This window comes from Parasteatoda tepidariorum, chromosome 9, assembly GCF_043381705.1.
Source record: "Parasteatoda tepidariorum isolate YZ-2023 chromosome 9, CAS_Ptep_4.0, whole genome shotgun sequence".
NCBI lineage: Eukaryota > Metazoa > Arthropoda > Arachnida > Araneae > Theridiidae > Parasteatoda > Parasteatoda tepidariorum.
Genome location: NC_092212.1, coordinates 73,578,113 through 73,596,720, shown reverse-complemented (window position 1 = coordinate 73,596,720; position 18,608 = coordinate 73,578,113). Strand labels below are relative to the sequence as shown.

Here is an 18,608-nt window from a genome sequence, read left to right as displayed (position 1 = left end):
CTTGCAATGGTACTTAAAAATATCTCGCCCCCATCATTTCTTTCTTTCAATTCAAGTCTAACTGGTGTATTTTTTAAGTTCAAGGGCAGTATAAATATCATCCCACCACTTATTGTTTTACTGCCTCGTGTTCCTTAGATATGAAATCATTTTTAAAGACTATTTAATATTCGGTCTCTTCTGATTTAGTAGGTCGCCAAATGTTTTAACAAGGTGATCTCCTTTTGTCTCGTGAGCGTCTTATACTTAAATTCAGCTCGCACAATAAATGAATTGAATTGCAAATGAATATTTCATTGTCAAATCTTTGAAACTTTCTGTTCAGGCTTACCCCCCCCCCTCCCCCAGAATCGCTCTTTTATTTTTTGAGTGACATTTTCGTTATTAATCACGCATGGGTTTTGGGTTAAACATTTTGTATGGTTGTTGGCGATAGTTTGCGGTTAAGGCTTAAGAAGATGGTAATAGCTTGCAATTATATTTTGTGCCGAAATAAATACTTCGTTTCGTATCATTGCATTTTGTTTATTTTTAAATCACAAGTTGTATCTTTGCTTATATTAGACGTTTTGGATATTGTAGCTGCGTGAGTAGGGTATTGTTAATTGGAAGAGAGGTTTTCTTTTCTTCTGAGTTTGATGCCTTTTTCTTTCCTGTTTTTTCTTTCTTTTTTTATTTATTTTATTTAGTTATTGTAAATTTTAATAGTGCATAAAATTATAAATTTTTTTTTCAAAGAAAAATTCATATAATTATACACTTCGAACATTTATTTACTTTATTTTATTGTTGTCTGTAAACCCTGAGCCTTTATTTATTAAAACAAAAATGCTACAAAAACATTTTTTTTAAATAAAATGTTCTTGGGTTTACTTCTTTAAGGGAATACATTTCCCATGACATCGACGCACGAAAGGGGTCTTCTTTCTTTTTATTTCTGCCCCCTTTCCATCTTTTTTATGTTTTGCGGAAGTCTTAGTCTATTAGACCTTTTTATAAACACATTAACATCTTTTATGTATTATTTAAACGCCTTCCGCTTTTATTATTTTAAGGAAAAATAATTTTTTGCAACAGCAGAATATTTAATACATTTTTACCAGATTACTTTTTTTTTCTCCATATCTTTAAAAAATAAGGTTTAGGGGTCAGAAATTTTTTAACCGTTGTTTAACAAAGTTAATAACACAGTGGGTTAAAATAATAACTATTATAAACATATACCCTTGACTTAAAGTCAAAATTTTACTTATAATTGCATTTTTTTTTCTGTTTTAAAAAATATTTTAAGCAGAAAAACTCTGAACTCTGTCATACACTTTTGTTTTCAAACATTAAAAAAAAATAATAATAACAATGAATATGTTATGAATAAATATGTATTTGAAATTAATTTTTTCAAATCGATTTTTTTTATTTGAGATAATTTTACATGAAAAAATTGACTTATGACTTTTTTAATTTAATAATGATAAGAAAATTTTGAGTTATAGGTAATAAAAAAAATTAATTAATTTCATTATGCTTTAAGCACTTGGAAGATGTATTTACGCGCACATGATAATTTGATTAGAGCGCAGCTCATTGTCATGAGATTCCGAATTTTAAACTGTTAGTCTATTGGATGTTAAATAAACAGGGATCTATTGTACACGCATTTTATTAAAAACATTATATGTCTTTAAAACTCGATTTTCGTTTATAAGCATTTTGTTGAAAACAGTAGTCTATAAATTCGTCCGAAAATTCATTAAAAATATGTATCGATTATTCTTTAAAAAAGTGAGTTTATTCTTTAGAAAAAAAATTTTTTTTTGGAAAGAATTTTATGAAGATTCCTTAGAAAATGTGAATAATTCATTTTACGATACAAGGCAACGAACTTTTTTTTAAAAAAAGGCTAAATATTCCCGTATTTCGTTCACTGTTATTTATTAATTAGTATTCAGCAAAGTGTTTGTTAGTTTAAGGGTAATAAATTTGATTCATCGCCTACCTTATGATGAATTGCAAATTAAGTACATGCAAATTATGTTTAATTGTAGACTGCTGTGCTAATGTGTATATTTATATTCTTGATGTTTTAAAAAATTGTCATTAAGACATTTTATAAATTACTATTAAAAAGGTTATTTATACTTCCACCATAGTTTGACCTTAAATTTTTATTTTTTGTCGATGTTTTTGAAGCAACTGTATATTAACAGTAACATTCCATGATATTTGTAATATCTAAGTTTAGTATTCTCCTTTAAGTTTTTATAAATTAAATATATATATACAGAGTTCTCCCTATGAATTAAAAAGGGCAGGGCGCTTCCTCACAGAAAAGGTCACTTTGAGTTTCGAAAGGGCACGCACTTAACATCCTAAAAATATATCAAAATTAGGACTGGGTGATATTAGAAATTATATATCGTGATGCATCGTCAGTTTTGCATCGATCGCGATATAGCGATGTATCGCGATATAGTATTTTTGAATTTCACTTACTTGTAAAACGCAGAAAGTCAGATTTCTATCAAAATTTCATACTCAGATTGATTTAAATCAATTTATAAATTTGAAGATATATATGTTTTGCTTAAGAAAGATATTAAATAAATTGACTACAATGTACAAATCTTACTTAAAATATTTATTGAAATGTTTGTTTAGAAATTAATAATACGCTTAAAACAAAGCGTTAAAAACTTTTTTTAAAGCGTTTTTTACAAATTAATATTTTCTTGTACTATTATGCATAAATAATTACATAATTATTAAGTTCGATCGTAATGTTCAACTTCTAAATGAAACGTTAAAAATTATTTGTATGTTTAAAACAAAGTGCTAAATAAATTTTAGAAAAAAAACACTTTTAAAACACTATTTTTTATTATTATCATTTCAGTTATTATAGTTCTATTATAGTTCATTTACGTCACACTAGAGTTGCACAATGGGCTATTGGCGACGGTCTGGAAAACATCACTCAATTTCACTCATTATTGAAATAAGAGAAAAATTTATAGTCTATAAAAATAATTAAAAGGCATGCTGAAAAACAGTCACTGTGTAAAAAAAAATTTTCAAAAAAAGTTAACTAAAAAGGAAATGATTATTGATAAATAACTTGAAAGATTTTTTCTGTAATTTAAGCTGAAAATTATGAGAAAATAAACATTTAAAGATGCCTTTTTTAAAAATAAAAAGCATTTAAAAATAATTTTAAAATTTAAAATTGGTTTAAATTTTAAATTTATTAGTATACTCTCGAAAAAAGAGAAACCCATAAAAATTTAACCAGTTGAAAATAATTCTGACAAAATAAGTATTTGTAATTGTAATCAGAATTAAACCTATAAACACAGATAATTTTGCCAGTGTGTAATTATTATTTAAGCAATAAATTATTTTTTTTAACAGAATATTAATAAAAAGGCTACGTTTTTATAGGATGGTGGCTTATTCTTACAAAAAGGGCAAATAGGGCAGTCCGCCTTTAAAAAAACGCTTAGGGAGAACACTGCATATTAAATAGTTAAAATATTTATCATAGTAATGATAAAAATTAAACATTGTAATATTTTGCTTTTTGAAAATACCTTACCTTTTGATTTACCTTTACCTTACCTTTCATTTACCTTTTGATGCAAATTTTTACTAAACATATTTTTCATACTTTTTTTCATTATTTTATTATTAATTCAAGGACAAAAGAAGTGAAAAATATTATGTTTAGCATTTTAAAAATTTACAGTTATGAAATACAGAACAAAATATCGGGTGTCTTTTTCTGTGATTTTTTCGAAACAATTTTCTGCGAAACAATTTTTTTCAAATATCAATATACAAGAACACATATGCAATTAGAAATTTTAATGTTATATTAATTTAAACATTTGTTATACGTACAAAACTATTTGTTACAAAAGCCTTTAATAGTTTGAGTTTGCCTTTTTTTAATGCTATTTCACCAAGCCAGTGAAATTTTAATACGTGACATTATTGTTTAAAAAATGTGCGGGAAAAGTTTTTTTATATTATTGGTCAACTTACGAAGGGATTTAGATTAGCATCAACTAACTCTCCTTAACAAAGTGATAAACATGCAAGCTAGACAGGTTGTCAACTTTAAAGGTTTCACTTTATATCAATTTTATAATTACTACAACAATTTATTAACATGCTGTTTGAAAACACCTTACGTTTCTTTTTATTTATTTCTTGTTGTTTTTCTTTTAGGCTCGAGAAAAGGCTTCAATTCTATGGCTACTTTCGAAGGCATTTGAAGGAGAAATTCCATCAGATTTGATAGAACCATTCTATAGAGATCAAGATGTGAGTCATTTTACATATTTTTTAAAAAGAATATTGTTTTCATTTTTAATGTTATCTTTTTTTACACCCTGCCCCTCATTAAAAGACATTTTAAAACACCTATTACACAAATCTTAAGGGTTATGGAGTCTGAGTTAATAAAATTTTTGAAGGATTCAGAAAAATTTGCTCAACTCTGACTCTGGTGTAGTTATCCACTTAAATGTAAAATGCTTCTATTTTTAACAATTAAAAAACTGTCAAATGCTGTTTTTTTTTTTTTTTAATGGTGGCTTAGTTAATTCTCATTTTGGTTCAGTTCTTAATTTTTAAAGTNGAAAAATTTGAAGGGTTATGGAGTCTGAGTTTATAAAAATTTTGAAGGATTCAGAAAAATTTGAAGGGTTATGGAGTCTGAGTTTATAAAAATTTTGAAGGATTCAGAAAAATTTGCTCAACTCTGACTCTGCTGTAGTTATCCACTTAAATGTAAAATGCTTCTATTTTTAACAATTAAAAAACTGTCAAATTTTTTTTGTTTTTTTTCAATGGTGGCTTAGTTAATTCTCATTCCGGTTCAGTTCTTAACTTTTAAAGTTTTTTTTTTTTAAATAAAATGTAATGTACTATGTTTTTTTTTTAATGAGTCCTTGTTTATTATATTCCTGTATAACATAAAGTCAATTAGGAATAAGATAAATGCCTGTATTGGCAAAATAATGAACATAAAATATCAGGTGAATCTGACAACTCTATATAGGACCAATATTGGTTGTAAAGTGACTGCAAAATGTACTTGTGAATCAAACAATTATATATAAGGCCAATACCGGAAAATAACGGCCCTTTAAACCTTTATTGAGCCGAGATTCATGACTATCTGTCCAATAAGGGCCCAAGTTATTATGCTGCTAGGGTTGTTATCTTATCTAGAATCTAATATATCGTTCTACGTGACTTTTAAAAAAAAATTATTATCATGACGAATATATATTTTATTTTATAACCGTTGTTAAACAGCCAACCCAATTTTGAGTTTATTACTTCCACTGTTTAACTCCAGCCATTGCTGGGATTCAAACCTGGGTTACCCAATTGGGAGGCATGCGCTCTATATTTTTTATTTCTCTATGCCCTCTAGAATATTTACTTTTTATGCATTGCAGAACACTCGCCGATTAAAACCAAAGATTGTACATTCACTGGCAAATGCTGAACTTTATTGCCTAGCCTTAGTTAATATCTATGCAGATCCCAACTATCACAATCTCGATCATCAAGGAATCGTTCAAGTTTTAACTAGGAAAGGTGTTACTCTAGTCGAGTCACGGGAAGCACCTTTGACAGAAACAATGCTTGTTCAGACGGCTCCTATCAGACTGGTAAATAAATTCTTTTTTTCATTTATTTAATTCATTTTTGTTCATTTAATCCATTGTTCATTTATTGAATTAATTCATTCATTGTGTTTTCATTGTCGTCAAAAAAATTGCAATTTGGTTGATAGATTTTATTGTGAACTTTCAACTGTTTTGTATGTAAAATATATGAGCAATTTTAGTTTGAAGAGATATTAATGTGCGTTACTACTATTTTATTTTATTGTGTAGATTTATTGATTGAATTTCAGCTCCATTTCTATTTTAATGTTTCTTTCATAACTCCAAAAATCTCAAAATTTTGACATGATCTTCTGTAAAATGCATGCCCAAATGAGATTTTTTAATCTTAATACTTGAATCTTAATGCACATGAATATGTTTATTATGCTGTCTAAAAAAAAAAAAAATTATTTTTAAATATGTGTTTGCTTTTTCATTGCAATTTTAACTTTTGTATTCAATAGTTTTTATGCTCTGTCCCTAGGATGAATTTCATATTTACATGATTAAATTTTGTAACAGATCTTATTAAAAATATTAACACATGTCTTGGAAATTTCTCTTGAAATTTGAGGGAGTTGTTAATTGGTATTTTACAAATTTTTTTATTAAATATTCATATGCCCAGTGTTTTCACTACAGCGCGAGAACGCGAGAATCTCTCCTTATTTTTTTTCATTTCTCGCAATAAAAAAGATTAACGCGAGAAGTTCGCGCACTCTATTAATCAATTTCAAAATGCACGATTTTTGGAAAAAATTTCGTCTTTTGCCATTTTGAATAAAATCCGTTTCACTTTTCTTCCTTGATCTTTCATTATTTTGAACATCGGTCCTTGTTATCTAGCTTCCCTATTTATCAGTATTGTTCAAAACCGGTGCGAACAGCAGANGACTGGTAAATAAATTCTTTTTTTCATTTATTTAATTCATTTTTGTTCATTTAATCCATTGTTCATTTATTGAATTAATTCATTCATTGTGTTTTCATTGTCGTCAAAAAAATTGCAATTTGGTTGATAGATTTTATTGTGAACTTTCAACTGTTTTGTATGTAAAATATATGAGCAATTTTAGTTTGAAGAGATATTAATGTGCGTTATTACTATTTTATTTTATTTTATTGTGTAGATTTATTGATTGAATTTCAGCTCCATTTCTATTTTAATGTTTCCATTTCTATTTTAATCTCTCCTATTTTTTTTCTTTTCTCGCAATAAAAAAGATTAACGCGAGAAGTTTGCGCACTCTATTAATCAATTTCAAAATGCACGAATTTTGGAAAAAATTTCGTCTTTTGCCATTTTGAATAAAATCCGTTTCACCTTTCTTCCTTGATCTTTCATTATTTTCGGTCCTTGTTAACAGAACATCGGTCCTTGTTATCTAGCTTCCCTATTTATCAGTATTCTTCAGAACCGGTGCAAACAGCAGAGCACACCCCCCGAACCCCTTTCAGAACACATTTCTCTGCAACCACGTGTTCACTGTAGGTAAGGTTTAAATTTGCATGCATGTAAGATGGACAAATGCCTTGTTAAGGCGACTTTTTCTACTCCGTAACGGACAAATGAAAATGAAACAAATGTCGGTAGAAGCGGTCAAAACGAAACAAATACGGATATTTTTCAGCCAAATAAATATAATAGCCGAGGAAAAAGAAGATATAAAACATTTTCCATATGATGATGCAGCAAAAATATTCAATTAGAAGATGTGAAAAATGTATTATAATTAAAGAAATAATTTTTTTTCAAGTCTGTGTTTTTTTAATTTTTAGAAACCTCACTTAACTTTTTGAAATCCCACCCTGTTTTTGAGAAAGGGTGAAAAATTATCTCCCATTTTTTTTCTGTAATGAATACACTGTATGCTCAGTTTGACATGTAAAGGTAAATGAACACGTGAAGGTAAAAAATGCATGCTCGATCATAATTTTTACATGACCCAGGAATATTAAACAATATAATTTTCAAACCCTGTAATGCTTTATACTTTGTAACGTTTCACTGATGTTTGCTAAATGTTATCTCCAAATCATTTAAACTAAATCAAGTTTGGTATAAAAATTATTTAAAAGACGTCATAATATCATTATGACGATTCAAACTTGGAGGTTGTGCAGCTCCAAAAAGCAGGGCACATCAACCAGAAGTCTAATATCATTATGAAACTAACGTCTAAATTTTATTACTAGTACAATTATTTGTTACAAATTCTTATTGAATAATTAATTGATAAATTTTAAAAAAAATATTTCCTCACCTTTTTTTTAGCAGATTATTAGGATAACTTGTGAACTATAATTCATATAAAAGGTGGTGTAAATTTGAAGAAAAAAATAGCTTATTAATATTTCGTAATGTTTTCTTCCATTGTGTTATCTTTATTAAATATAAATACATGCAATGTACTATATTTCATATTTAGAATGCTCACATGGCGGTCATTGATGGTATTATGTCACTATACATCAAAGAAGTTCTTATACCTGAAAAAATAGTTGAAGTTGTAAAGTAAGTTTGTTTCATTGAGAACTTTTAATATTATTGAAAAAGTTTCTGAAAGTTTATTTTAGATTTAATTGCTATTTTTTCCCCTTCCATCTATCTTTTTATTTTATTATATATTAGTAGTGCAGTTTCCAATGCAAGAGAAAGAATTTTATTTGTTTTATGATCAAACAAGTATATGTATGTTAAAGCCTTTCATATAATGCAAATAATTGTATAGATTTATTGCATTAACTCAAATAATATCTTAAAACCTTGTACAGTAGAAAACCGATTATCCGGAACGATCGGGACCATCGCGATTCCGGATAACTGCTTTTTCCGGTTTTCTGAATCTCTACAAAATGCCGTTTTTTTAATGTTTATAAAGCGAAACTAAAAAATTATTTTGAAATAGTTTTAGAAATAATAAAAAATGATAAATAATAACAAACTTAAGTTTAAATAAGGAAAGAAATTATGAAATAAAAATTATATATATGTTATTAATGTTATTATTAACATTAATAACATATATAAGCTATTTGTGCTTATGTGAGATTCGTCTACAAACCGCTTTTGATCCGTCCTCTAAATCAGTTCTTTTGCCAACTCGATATGCCTTACGCTCTAAATAACAAAATGGGCTCAAAATCTTGCAGGAAATTTTTTTTTTTTTTTTTAATTTAAGAAAATTAATTTCCGGTTATCGTGTTTTCCGGTTTTCTGATTTCCGGATAAGCTGTTCTGAACTGTACTAATTATTCATAAAGGTTTTTAATAATTAAAATAAAAGCAGATCTTTCTTTCTTTTTTTAATGTTAGATAGGATCTGTAGTAAATAATTACTATTATTATTATTTTACTGGTTACATTAGCTATTTTCTTAGCTGTTTAGTATTGCTCAACAGCACTGCTCTACACTACAATAACTAGCTTTGAGCAGTTTAAGACAAAAGAAATAAAATTGCTTTCAATGACACACTTTTCAATCCCATTTTAATTAATATTAGTTAATTTTGTATTGCAGTTTAATGCAATTTTTTCAATCCTTTAAAAATTACTTTTATTATCTTTTTTGAAAAATAAAACTATTATTACTTTTTTTTCCTGTTTAAATAAGAGTTTTACAACATCCAGCTATTGTCAGAAAAATTTTGGACAAGATAAAAAAAATTTTTTTATTGTGTCCTAAACCTAACAAACGATCTATAAGTAGTTTCTAGCTTTTTTGCTGCAACATAATCGCACCCTCGCAAGAAAAGGGACACAAGTAAAAAAAAACAGCAATTCTGAGATTTTGTCTGTAAAAAATATATATATTAAGTGCCCCATCAAGCTCAAAAAATGTCACATCTCTGACTCACAATTTATCTAGTTGAGGACAGTTGTGTGTGTTTTGTGTGTAAGTCAGAATAATGTTAAAAGTATTCTTTGAGTTGATTTTTCTCCAATTCTGCATTTTAGTGTTATGACTAGAGCCCGGATTTTGATGACCTAAAAAATCTCAATTAATGCCCTTAAAAAGTGCAAAAAATGCTCTAAAAATGTGAAAATTGCGCTAAAAGTGCCTTATGACATGACTTAAATAAATAAAAATATCGAACTAAAATAATGTTTTACTCTTTAAAATTATGAGTCATGTCAAAAACTATAAAGCAATGCAATACTTGTTCTAGGTTCATTAAAGTTTGAAAAATATGTTTTATATCCTAAAATAACAGAACAAAAAGAAAAGGAAAATATATTGACACCAAAACATTTTTATTTTGTATAGAAACTTTAATGAACGTAACAACTTACATCTAATAATATTACTAAATATCAGAGTTACATTGGATTATTAAATGTTTTTTGATATTTCGAAATGTAAACGAGCGTCTCTTGTCTGAAGGTAAATTTTTATACCTGGAGAAGCTTCTTTCAACGTCTAGGTGCGTACTTGAAAAAGACGGTCTCACTTACTGACAATTCGTCTTCAATTTGAAAAGTTGTTGCTTCACCTGTTAGTATCCTAGAGATTTTCTTCATTGTTTGGAAGTTAGTGTTCTTCTCCAAAACTTTGTTCAGTTTAGCTCTACAATTTGTCCTATTTTTCCCCTTGCTTTTTGCAACACTCGACTCACTACATCAATATAATTTATTGCATCGCAAAGTTCCAATTCTTGTTTCTCCAAGCTTGTAATTGTCGAGGACACAATAGCAAAGTTTGACTTGATAAATGCTAAGTTTCCTTCGATTTTATCAGAAGCGAACACGTTTAGCTATCTTAATTGATGCAGCATCTTCTGAATCAAAACTACTGACGATAGACTTCACTATCTTAAAATTTTCACTGTAGTAACTATAAGCATGCATCCAACCAGGTACCCCATTGTGTGATTACTGGTTTAGGGGTCAAAGCTGACTAGGAGCAAATATTTTGCAACATTCTAGAGCATAAATGTATGCTCTAGCAAATGTTTTGAAACATTCTTTGAGAGTTACAATATGAAATGTAAAATTGTAAGACAAATCTTGCATTTCATGTAATGAAAATAGCCCAAAAAATAATAAAAATTGGAAAAAATTAACAAAAACCTTAAAAATGCTTTAAAATGCAAAATACGCCCCAAAATATAAAAAAATGACCTATAATTCTAAAAAAATGCTCTAAAGGACAAAAATGCAAAAAAATGCAAATGTCATCAAAATCCGGGCCTTAGTTATGACACTGTTCTTGCCGAGATGCGATATGTTATTTTGTACAATTACCAAATAGTTTACAAAAATACCAAAAAGTTTCAGTATTAAATTAATAATTGAGTCAAATGAAAGAGTTGTATGAATTTAAACTGTTGAGAAGGAGGCATTATAGTAAACAACATATGCCCTTTTGTATTCTAATAATTATAGAGTTTTCTTTCACCTCATGGGGATGCCTCGCAGGTGTGAATGTATGGAAGCCTGTTTTTCCTGAGAAATGACCACCCATATCGATCCTTTGTTCAATAGGGCAGGGATGAGATTTTTCCGCTTTTTAGCGGATTTCCGCTTTTTTCACTTTTATTTCTTGAATTTCAGCTTTTTTTTTTAATCAAAATTTTAGATTTTTCTAAAAATTTCACTTTTTTTTTTAATAAGTATTCCGCTTTTTCAGAAAATTCACCGATTTTCAAAGAGAAACAGAAAATTCAAACTACATAGCTACCAATCCTTTCTCGTTTTGACTTATTTTAGCTATTTTCCCCTCTTTTACTTGCAGCAGATTTTTCCGAATTCTTTACCCGCCCTCCAGATAGATCCGATTTTTGTTGTTCAAACGACGCTGCTTCTGACAAGCCTTTTAGAGGTTCCAAGCCTGGAATCTGCTGATATCTCGATTCTTATTCACTCGATTTTAATATCAAACATAGCTTTTCATATTTGCGTGTTGTGATTCTTATTCACGCAATTTGAATATTGTATGTTGCGATTCTTATTTACGAGATTTAAAAATTTGATATTGTGATTCATATTTACGCCTTTTTAAAAACCTATGTAGCGATTCATATTCACGCAAGTTTAAAATTCAGTGTCTTGATTTGCTCATGTGGTTTATAATATCAAACATTGATTTTCGTTTCGTCAGCAAAATTCTTATCAAATAAAAAACAATTATCTAAACAGTTGCTGATTGTCATGTAATTTTTCAAACTAAAATAGCAATTTTTGTATGTTAAGGAGTTACTATATATTTCTACTTCACTGTTATTGATATGTTTTAAAGGGCTCTAGTTAGATTAGACTATAATATGAACATAATGATTCGTTCCATTGTTAAAGTTTTTTTTTCCAATATAATTTAAAAAGTAATATTACTGATATATTTGCTATAAGTCACATAACAGTATTTATTAAAAGAAATGAAATATTAATGTATATTCTCAGTAGTTTTAATTTGCTAAACCAGGTAGTTTTTCAAGTAATAATTGTCTCTTATGTGAACTGAGGAAAAATATAATTTCCAGCTTTATTTTTTCAATTGGTAATTTTTATTTTCACTAAATGTTAAGTATCAATGTAATCATTTATATAATAATAGATTAGTACACAATTGTATGTCAACACATTATTTATTACCTTAAACTGTCTGGAATTTATTATTAAAGGGTTGCGCTTGCTTAAAATTTACTATCGTGGAAATTCAGCTTTTTTGCCTTTTGGCTAATCTCATCCCTGATAGGGATAGTCATTTCTTCCACACTCTCATAGGTTGCTTTAAAATATTGGTATTGCTGAATTGCATTGACGTGTGGAACTATACATTTTTCTTAAATTTCATCAGCGAATATTTTGGTTTACTCTTTTCTGATGGATACTTACAAATCAATTAAAACTGTTCTTTCTTTTGTATTGTGAAATGAAAATTCGAATCATTTTATAGATACTGTTGATAAGTTAGAACACTTTTGAAAACATATGCGAATAACAAGCCAAAATGTTTAGCTATTGCGGATTATTTTATTAGTAATCCTCTCTAATTTGTGTACTAAATCAGTTTACTCCTATTAATTGCTTTTCAGTAATTTGTTATTTGTTTCTGCAGATATTTTTTTTCCTCTAAAAAAGCGCCGAAAGCAAGTGCGTTTTTTAAATTTTGATCTGAATTATATTTCTTTTTCTTCCTTTATAACTTTATTTAATTTTTTAGAACAATTGGCTGTTGGTAAATTGGTTGTTGTTATGAGATGTTATTAATTTAATATTAAGTACATAATATAAGTTATTAATTTAATATTAAGTACAAAATAAAACAAATTATTGAAATTAAATATTAGTTTGTATATTCTTAATAGAAATTTAAGGTTGGAAAAGTTAGAAAATGCAAATATATAACATATATCGGCAATAGAAAATGCCTGTGCGTTGTGCGATTTTCATTAAAAAAAATTAAAAATATCTGAACTAATAACTTGAACTATTTTTACCATGATCAAATTTTTCTGTACCCCTTTGAGCTGGCATAACGAGGTTAGACTATGTGTGTGCCTGTGTGTGTGTATATATGTATGTATGTTTGTGTGTGTGTAATACTTTAATACTATATTTTGCCTTTAATAATGCTTCAATTAATTTACTTAGCATACATAATATTTTATATGCCTGAGAAAGTCGCATACTATTTGTGCATTTTACGAGTTTATGCTAGAATAATAAAACTTAGCACTATTATGCATACTAAAATACTAAGAGTCTTGGAAGTAATTCTAATAATGCACATTGCACCTTTTAGGAAATTTTCCCATGTTGATGCTAGTAGCGAAATACCATCAAGTTCTGAAGAAGCAGCTGTTTTATGGATCAATAAATGTTGCAGATCTTTAGAACAAGAAATTAGGTCTGAATGCAGCCCAGAAGAAGTAACTTTTTTATCCTTAATATTTTTAATAAATTCATTATTTTTTGTAATTTAAAAAAAAATTTAATGGTTTATGTTTAACATTTTATAGCAATGTAGGTTACCCAAAATTCCAGTTTTACAAGATATTTTAGATGTAAGCGATGGCTGTTGCCTAGCAGCTGTTATATGTTACTACTGCCCTAATTTCTTCAGGTGGCAAGGTCAGTATCATATTTATTTATTATTTTTCTTTTGTTAAAATTTCATTAACTCTGTTAAGTGTATAATCTTTTCATAATAATGTAATTTCTTGATATCCCTCTAACCTATCTCAATGTGTAAATAATTAAAATTGTAAATGCGTAAATAATAAACTGAGACACATCTCATTGTGTGAATAATTAAACTAAAAATGGCAATGTAAAGTTGAAAAAAGTAAAATTAAATAGGGCTTTTCAATAATATGTTTTGATTTCGTTGTTTGCAATATAATTAATATGAACATATGAGGAAATTGTGCATTTATCTTAGTTGCTGGAAGTTGTTGCTCTTTGTATTTTATCTAAAAGACATGACAGGCTGTTAACTATTTCTAATTGTTAAAAACAATAGCTACCTTTTTTTTAAAGTGGGATATGTTTCGAATTGTAAAATTTTTTTATTTTATTTTATTTGTGATTTTGCATAATTTTAAGAACTATTCTACTTTGAGATGAATTATAGTATGATTGTACCTTGATTTTTTGTTTCATTTGGTTACATCACGTGAGTCCTCACCTGCATCAAAGTATAGCTGATGAGTTTGGCTGCAACTTTAAGTTGTTTTACATTTTAATGAGATTTTTTATTCATAAATTAGAATAGCTTTACACAAGTTGCATTAATATGAATATTAATGCATTATTTGTAAATCTTGTGACTGCAAAATATGCTTGCGTAATTGATAACACTGAAAATACTAGTTTAGATGTTTATTTCAGAAATTGTTTTAATGCATATCAGGGTGTTTAGTTTATAAAATTTAAATACAAATTGTTGCATTTAATTTATAATTATGCATACTTTCAACCGTTTTTAAATGCTAATTTTCAATAACATAATCTAGAAAACGTTAGTAATAAAATAACATGAAGCTTGATTTGTACTCTTAATTTTTATTATATGAATTTACTAACTTATAAAAATTGGCTTTTATAAAATCTAAGTTAAAATTTGGAGATCATCCAAGTTTTCTTGCTTGTAATCTTACATAACTTACTAACCATTACTATTTTTAATTAATTGCAAAATCAGTAGCATAAATAACACTCCCACAGTGTGGGGGTGCATGCTCCAGAAAAAGTAATACCATATAAATTGCAGTAATTTTTTTTTTCATTTATAAGATATTTTTTAATCATTTTACATATAGCACTAAACTTTAAATATAATTATTGCAAGATACTTAGTTATTTTCTTGTGTTATTAAAATAAATTTCATTTCAATATGATAATTCGGTAAGTGCATACGTTTCAAGTATTTATTATCGTTTGTAAATTTTGCCTTTCTATGGCAATTATTAATTAAAATAAAAATAATTTAAGTTCAATTATATAAATTCATGTAAACTAAACTAAAATAATTGATTACAAATCGCTGAATGTCTCTCCATATAGTATTTTTGTTTTATATTATGATTTAAAAAATGTTTGTTAATACTAAGATAGGGCACATTCATAAATATTGAGAGGGGGTGCACATATGTATGCCACTGTGCAAAATACTTGTTCTAATTACCAGATTAAAAAAAAAAATTTCAAGACACGCAAAGTTTAAAAAAGTTATATTTAAAAACAAAGGCATTACACAAAATAATCTTTAGGTCTCAAATGATTATTCTCTATGATTACATTTAATATTTCAGAATGTTTTTCCTTACAATTTAACTGATTTTTCCTATATATTGTTACTTAATTATAAATTTGTACTTAATTAAGGTTTTATTTTTCAGATATTTGTTGGAATGATCCCATGAGCCTTGGAGATAGTATTTATAACTTGCAGCTTGTGCGAAGGTTTTGTTCAGAATGTTTACCTAGAGAAATCAATTTCTTGTCTTTAGAAGATCTTTTATACCTCCACAAAAATCCCTCTCTAAAAGAAAATGTTTTAGTGTTTATTTCTGATTTGTTATATATGTTCGTCATTTTTAGAGCATCATGTGTTACGCAGAAGAGAAAGAACGCTCGAGAATCTAGTCATATACCATTAGAAAGTAAGATATTTTTTAATTAGAGTTAAAATCTTGTTGATCTTTCAAATTATAGGTTTATAGGGGAAATATAGGCTATTTTGTATATGTATAACTCAACAAAGAAAATTTTAAAGAATTTAGATTAGATTTTACTTTTTTAAATAAATTATGATATCTGTATAAAATAAAATGAACATTTAAAAATATTTATTTAAGTTGGTTCTTTAATTAAATATAAATGTAAATTTTTTTTTTTTAAATTAGATTATAATGTTTATATTTATAATGCAACAAAAATAATTATTATAAAAAATTAATTGTAAAAAATATTTGTACTAATTTAAAATATTTTATCCTCTGCTATATGCTAGGCAATAACCAAGTTACATGAAAATAAATTATTGACTTTTGAACGGAAAATATTAAGAAAAAAACTATTTTGTGCAGTCCAAGCAGCTGGAGATACTTATTTAACTTAAAAACTTACCAAAATTACAAGCAACCTGATATTGTTAACGTCATAAAATGTAATAGACAATGATGCCTCAGAAATTTATTCTGATCTAAAAGGATTCGGATTCTATTCTGATTTATTCAGATCTTTATTCTGAGTATAAAATTCTGTAATGAATGTAATTTTAAATGTAGAATTTAAATTTGAAACAAATCAGTGAAGAAGTTAAATTTTAAAACACTTTTGAAGTTTCTTAAAAAGTGAATCTGTTTAGGAAGTTTTTTCAATTGAACAATGGGATAAATAAAAGTTCTGAAGAATATGTTTTATTATAAAAGAAGTGCACCTATCAGTTATTATAAAAATATTTTTCCCAATGTGATACATTCTGTAGATCTGTAAGAGAGATCTATATTGGAGTCAGCATGACATGCAATAAAATAAAAAAAATCCCCGCAATATGTGCACTAAAAAAAAAGGCAGAAGTATGTACCATTTTTTAATATCTCGATTTTGCAAATATATTTTTAAAAAAGATAAAGATAAATATTTTAATAAAGATTTAAAAAAAAATAATAATAATATTCCTAACTGAAATTGCAAAAAAAATCTCTATAACAGAAAAAGTAATAAATCTAAATATTTCAGTAATGAATGTAATTTTAAATTTGAGCTCATTTGATGAAGATTTCAAATTTAAACTGTAGATATAAAATAAATATGTTAGTATTTCTCTCTAAGGAAAACACAGCTCTCTGAAGAACACTTTTGAAACTTTTTAAAAGCACAGTGGGTTATAAGGAGCTGTGTAAAAATTTAAACTGAAATGTTTAAAATATGTAACAAATTTACTTTATCCTTTTTTTAATGTGCTTTTTTTGTTTGTTTGAGTGCATATCACTCACTCAAGTAAAATCGATGACTCTTATTGCATTTTAATCGCATCGCCTTTTCAACTTTTCCCCCCAGCCATCTTCTTCAAGTGGTTCCCCAGTTTAAAAATAAGTGTAATGTGGCAAGCTCCACCATATCAGACAACTACGTTCTTCTTCTTCTTGCTTGAGCTTGTCAGATATGTGGCACCTCTACACATGTTGCATTTTGTACTATGCTCCAAGCCCAATTTTTCCTAGTTCCATTGTCTCGGGTCGCCTACTTTATTTATATAGTCTGACAGTCCCTTAATGGAATTAAGGTGAAGCTCTTTAGGATATGGATTGCTTAAGGTAGTGAGGCGCGTAAGGGCGAGGGCATCACACTCGTATAGGATGTGATGTGCTGATTCTACCGCTTCACGGCATTTCCGACATATTGGTTCTTGTTCGAAAAGTCCCAATCTATTTAGATGTTTCCTGAAATGATAATGCCCAGTGATGAAGCCTACAATTGTTTGAATCTTCAATCTTGGGAGCCTAAGAATTTCAGAAGCAATTTTTGCAGAAGGGCTGCTGATCATGCTTTTAGCATGTTTTTGTCCAGGAGAATTGCGCCAAACTTTGTTCATCTCATGTTTTTCCCATTTTAGGACGGCCTTCTTTGTAGTCTTCATATTGATTCCACAGAAGGGTTCCGTTCCTATTGGATTGAAAGAGGATCCCTGTTTTGCGAGTTCATCAGCTCTTTCATTACCATCAATTCCCATATGCCCTGGTACCCAAATAAGAATGGACAACTATGTTAATTGTTGAAGTTAATTTTTAGACAGTTATTCTAATTCCTAGAATTCTCTTCATTTCTGTGCTTTAAATATGTTTTCCTTTAAGTCTCTTACTTTATTTTCTATGTAAACACTGTAAAAGTAAACTGAATATTTATAATTTAATTAAAATGAAAATTGCATCCATCTTTTACCATCAAAGACTTGATTTCAGCTTTTACTGAACCTTTAACTGAATTTGTAGCTACAAAAGTTGTTTTTTTTTCCCAATCATATTTAATAAGAGAAAAAGAGGAGGGCATGATAGGAAGACATTCCATAAAATTTTGTTCAGAATTTCACTTCTGGGTCAATTTTCAAATTTATTTTTGTTTTCTTGATTTCATTGTAGCTTGAATTTTATGAGAATTTTTCATTGTAAAAGTTGATTATGGGCGATTATTTCATAAAATGAATTGAATTTGTCTTTTTTTCAGATTCAAAATCACTAGGCAGCTTCCAAAGTCACAAAAATCAGAATACCTGTAATCCTATACCTAATCTGAGATCTGATTCTTATGGTGGGTCAACATCAAGTTTACCTGACATAAGACCAGGGTAATTAATGTACTTTATTTTAATATTCTTTTGAAAATGCTTATTATTTTACTCATTAAAAATACATTTGTAATATTTTTTAATGAATTATTTATTTTATTATTTTTACCTATGTGTAAATATTTGGTG

At 27.6% G+C, this 18,608-nt stretch overlaps 1 protein-coding gene across 4 annotated transcripts in view; it reads left to right on the top strand.

Annotated features, from left to right (window-relative positions):
* LOC107451439 (patronin) overlaps positions 1 to 18,608 on the top strand; it is a 125,200-nt gene that overhangs the window by 81,082 nt on the left and 25,510 nt on the right. For all 4 annotated transcript variants that reach the window (XM_071185331.1, XM_016067522.3, XM_016067523.3 and 1 more), the window contains 7 exons: positions 4,228 to 4,323; positions 5,469 to 5,684; positions 8,114 to 8,199; positions 13,430 to 13,556; positions 13,647 to 13,758; positions 15,529 to 15,792; positions 18,359 to 18,479. In XM_071185331.1, the coding sequence (XP_071041432.1) occupies positions 4,228 to 4,323; positions 5,469 to 5,684; positions 8,114 to 8,199; positions 13,430 to 13,556; positions 13,647 to 13,758; positions 15,529 to 15,792; positions 18,359 to 18,479 (1,022 nt within the window). The remainder of the gene's footprint in view (positions 1 to 4,227; positions 4,324 to 5,468; positions 5,685 to 8,113; positions 8,200 to 13,429; positions 13,557 to 13,646; positions 13,759 to 15,528; positions 15,793 to 18,358; positions 18,480 to 18,608) is intronic.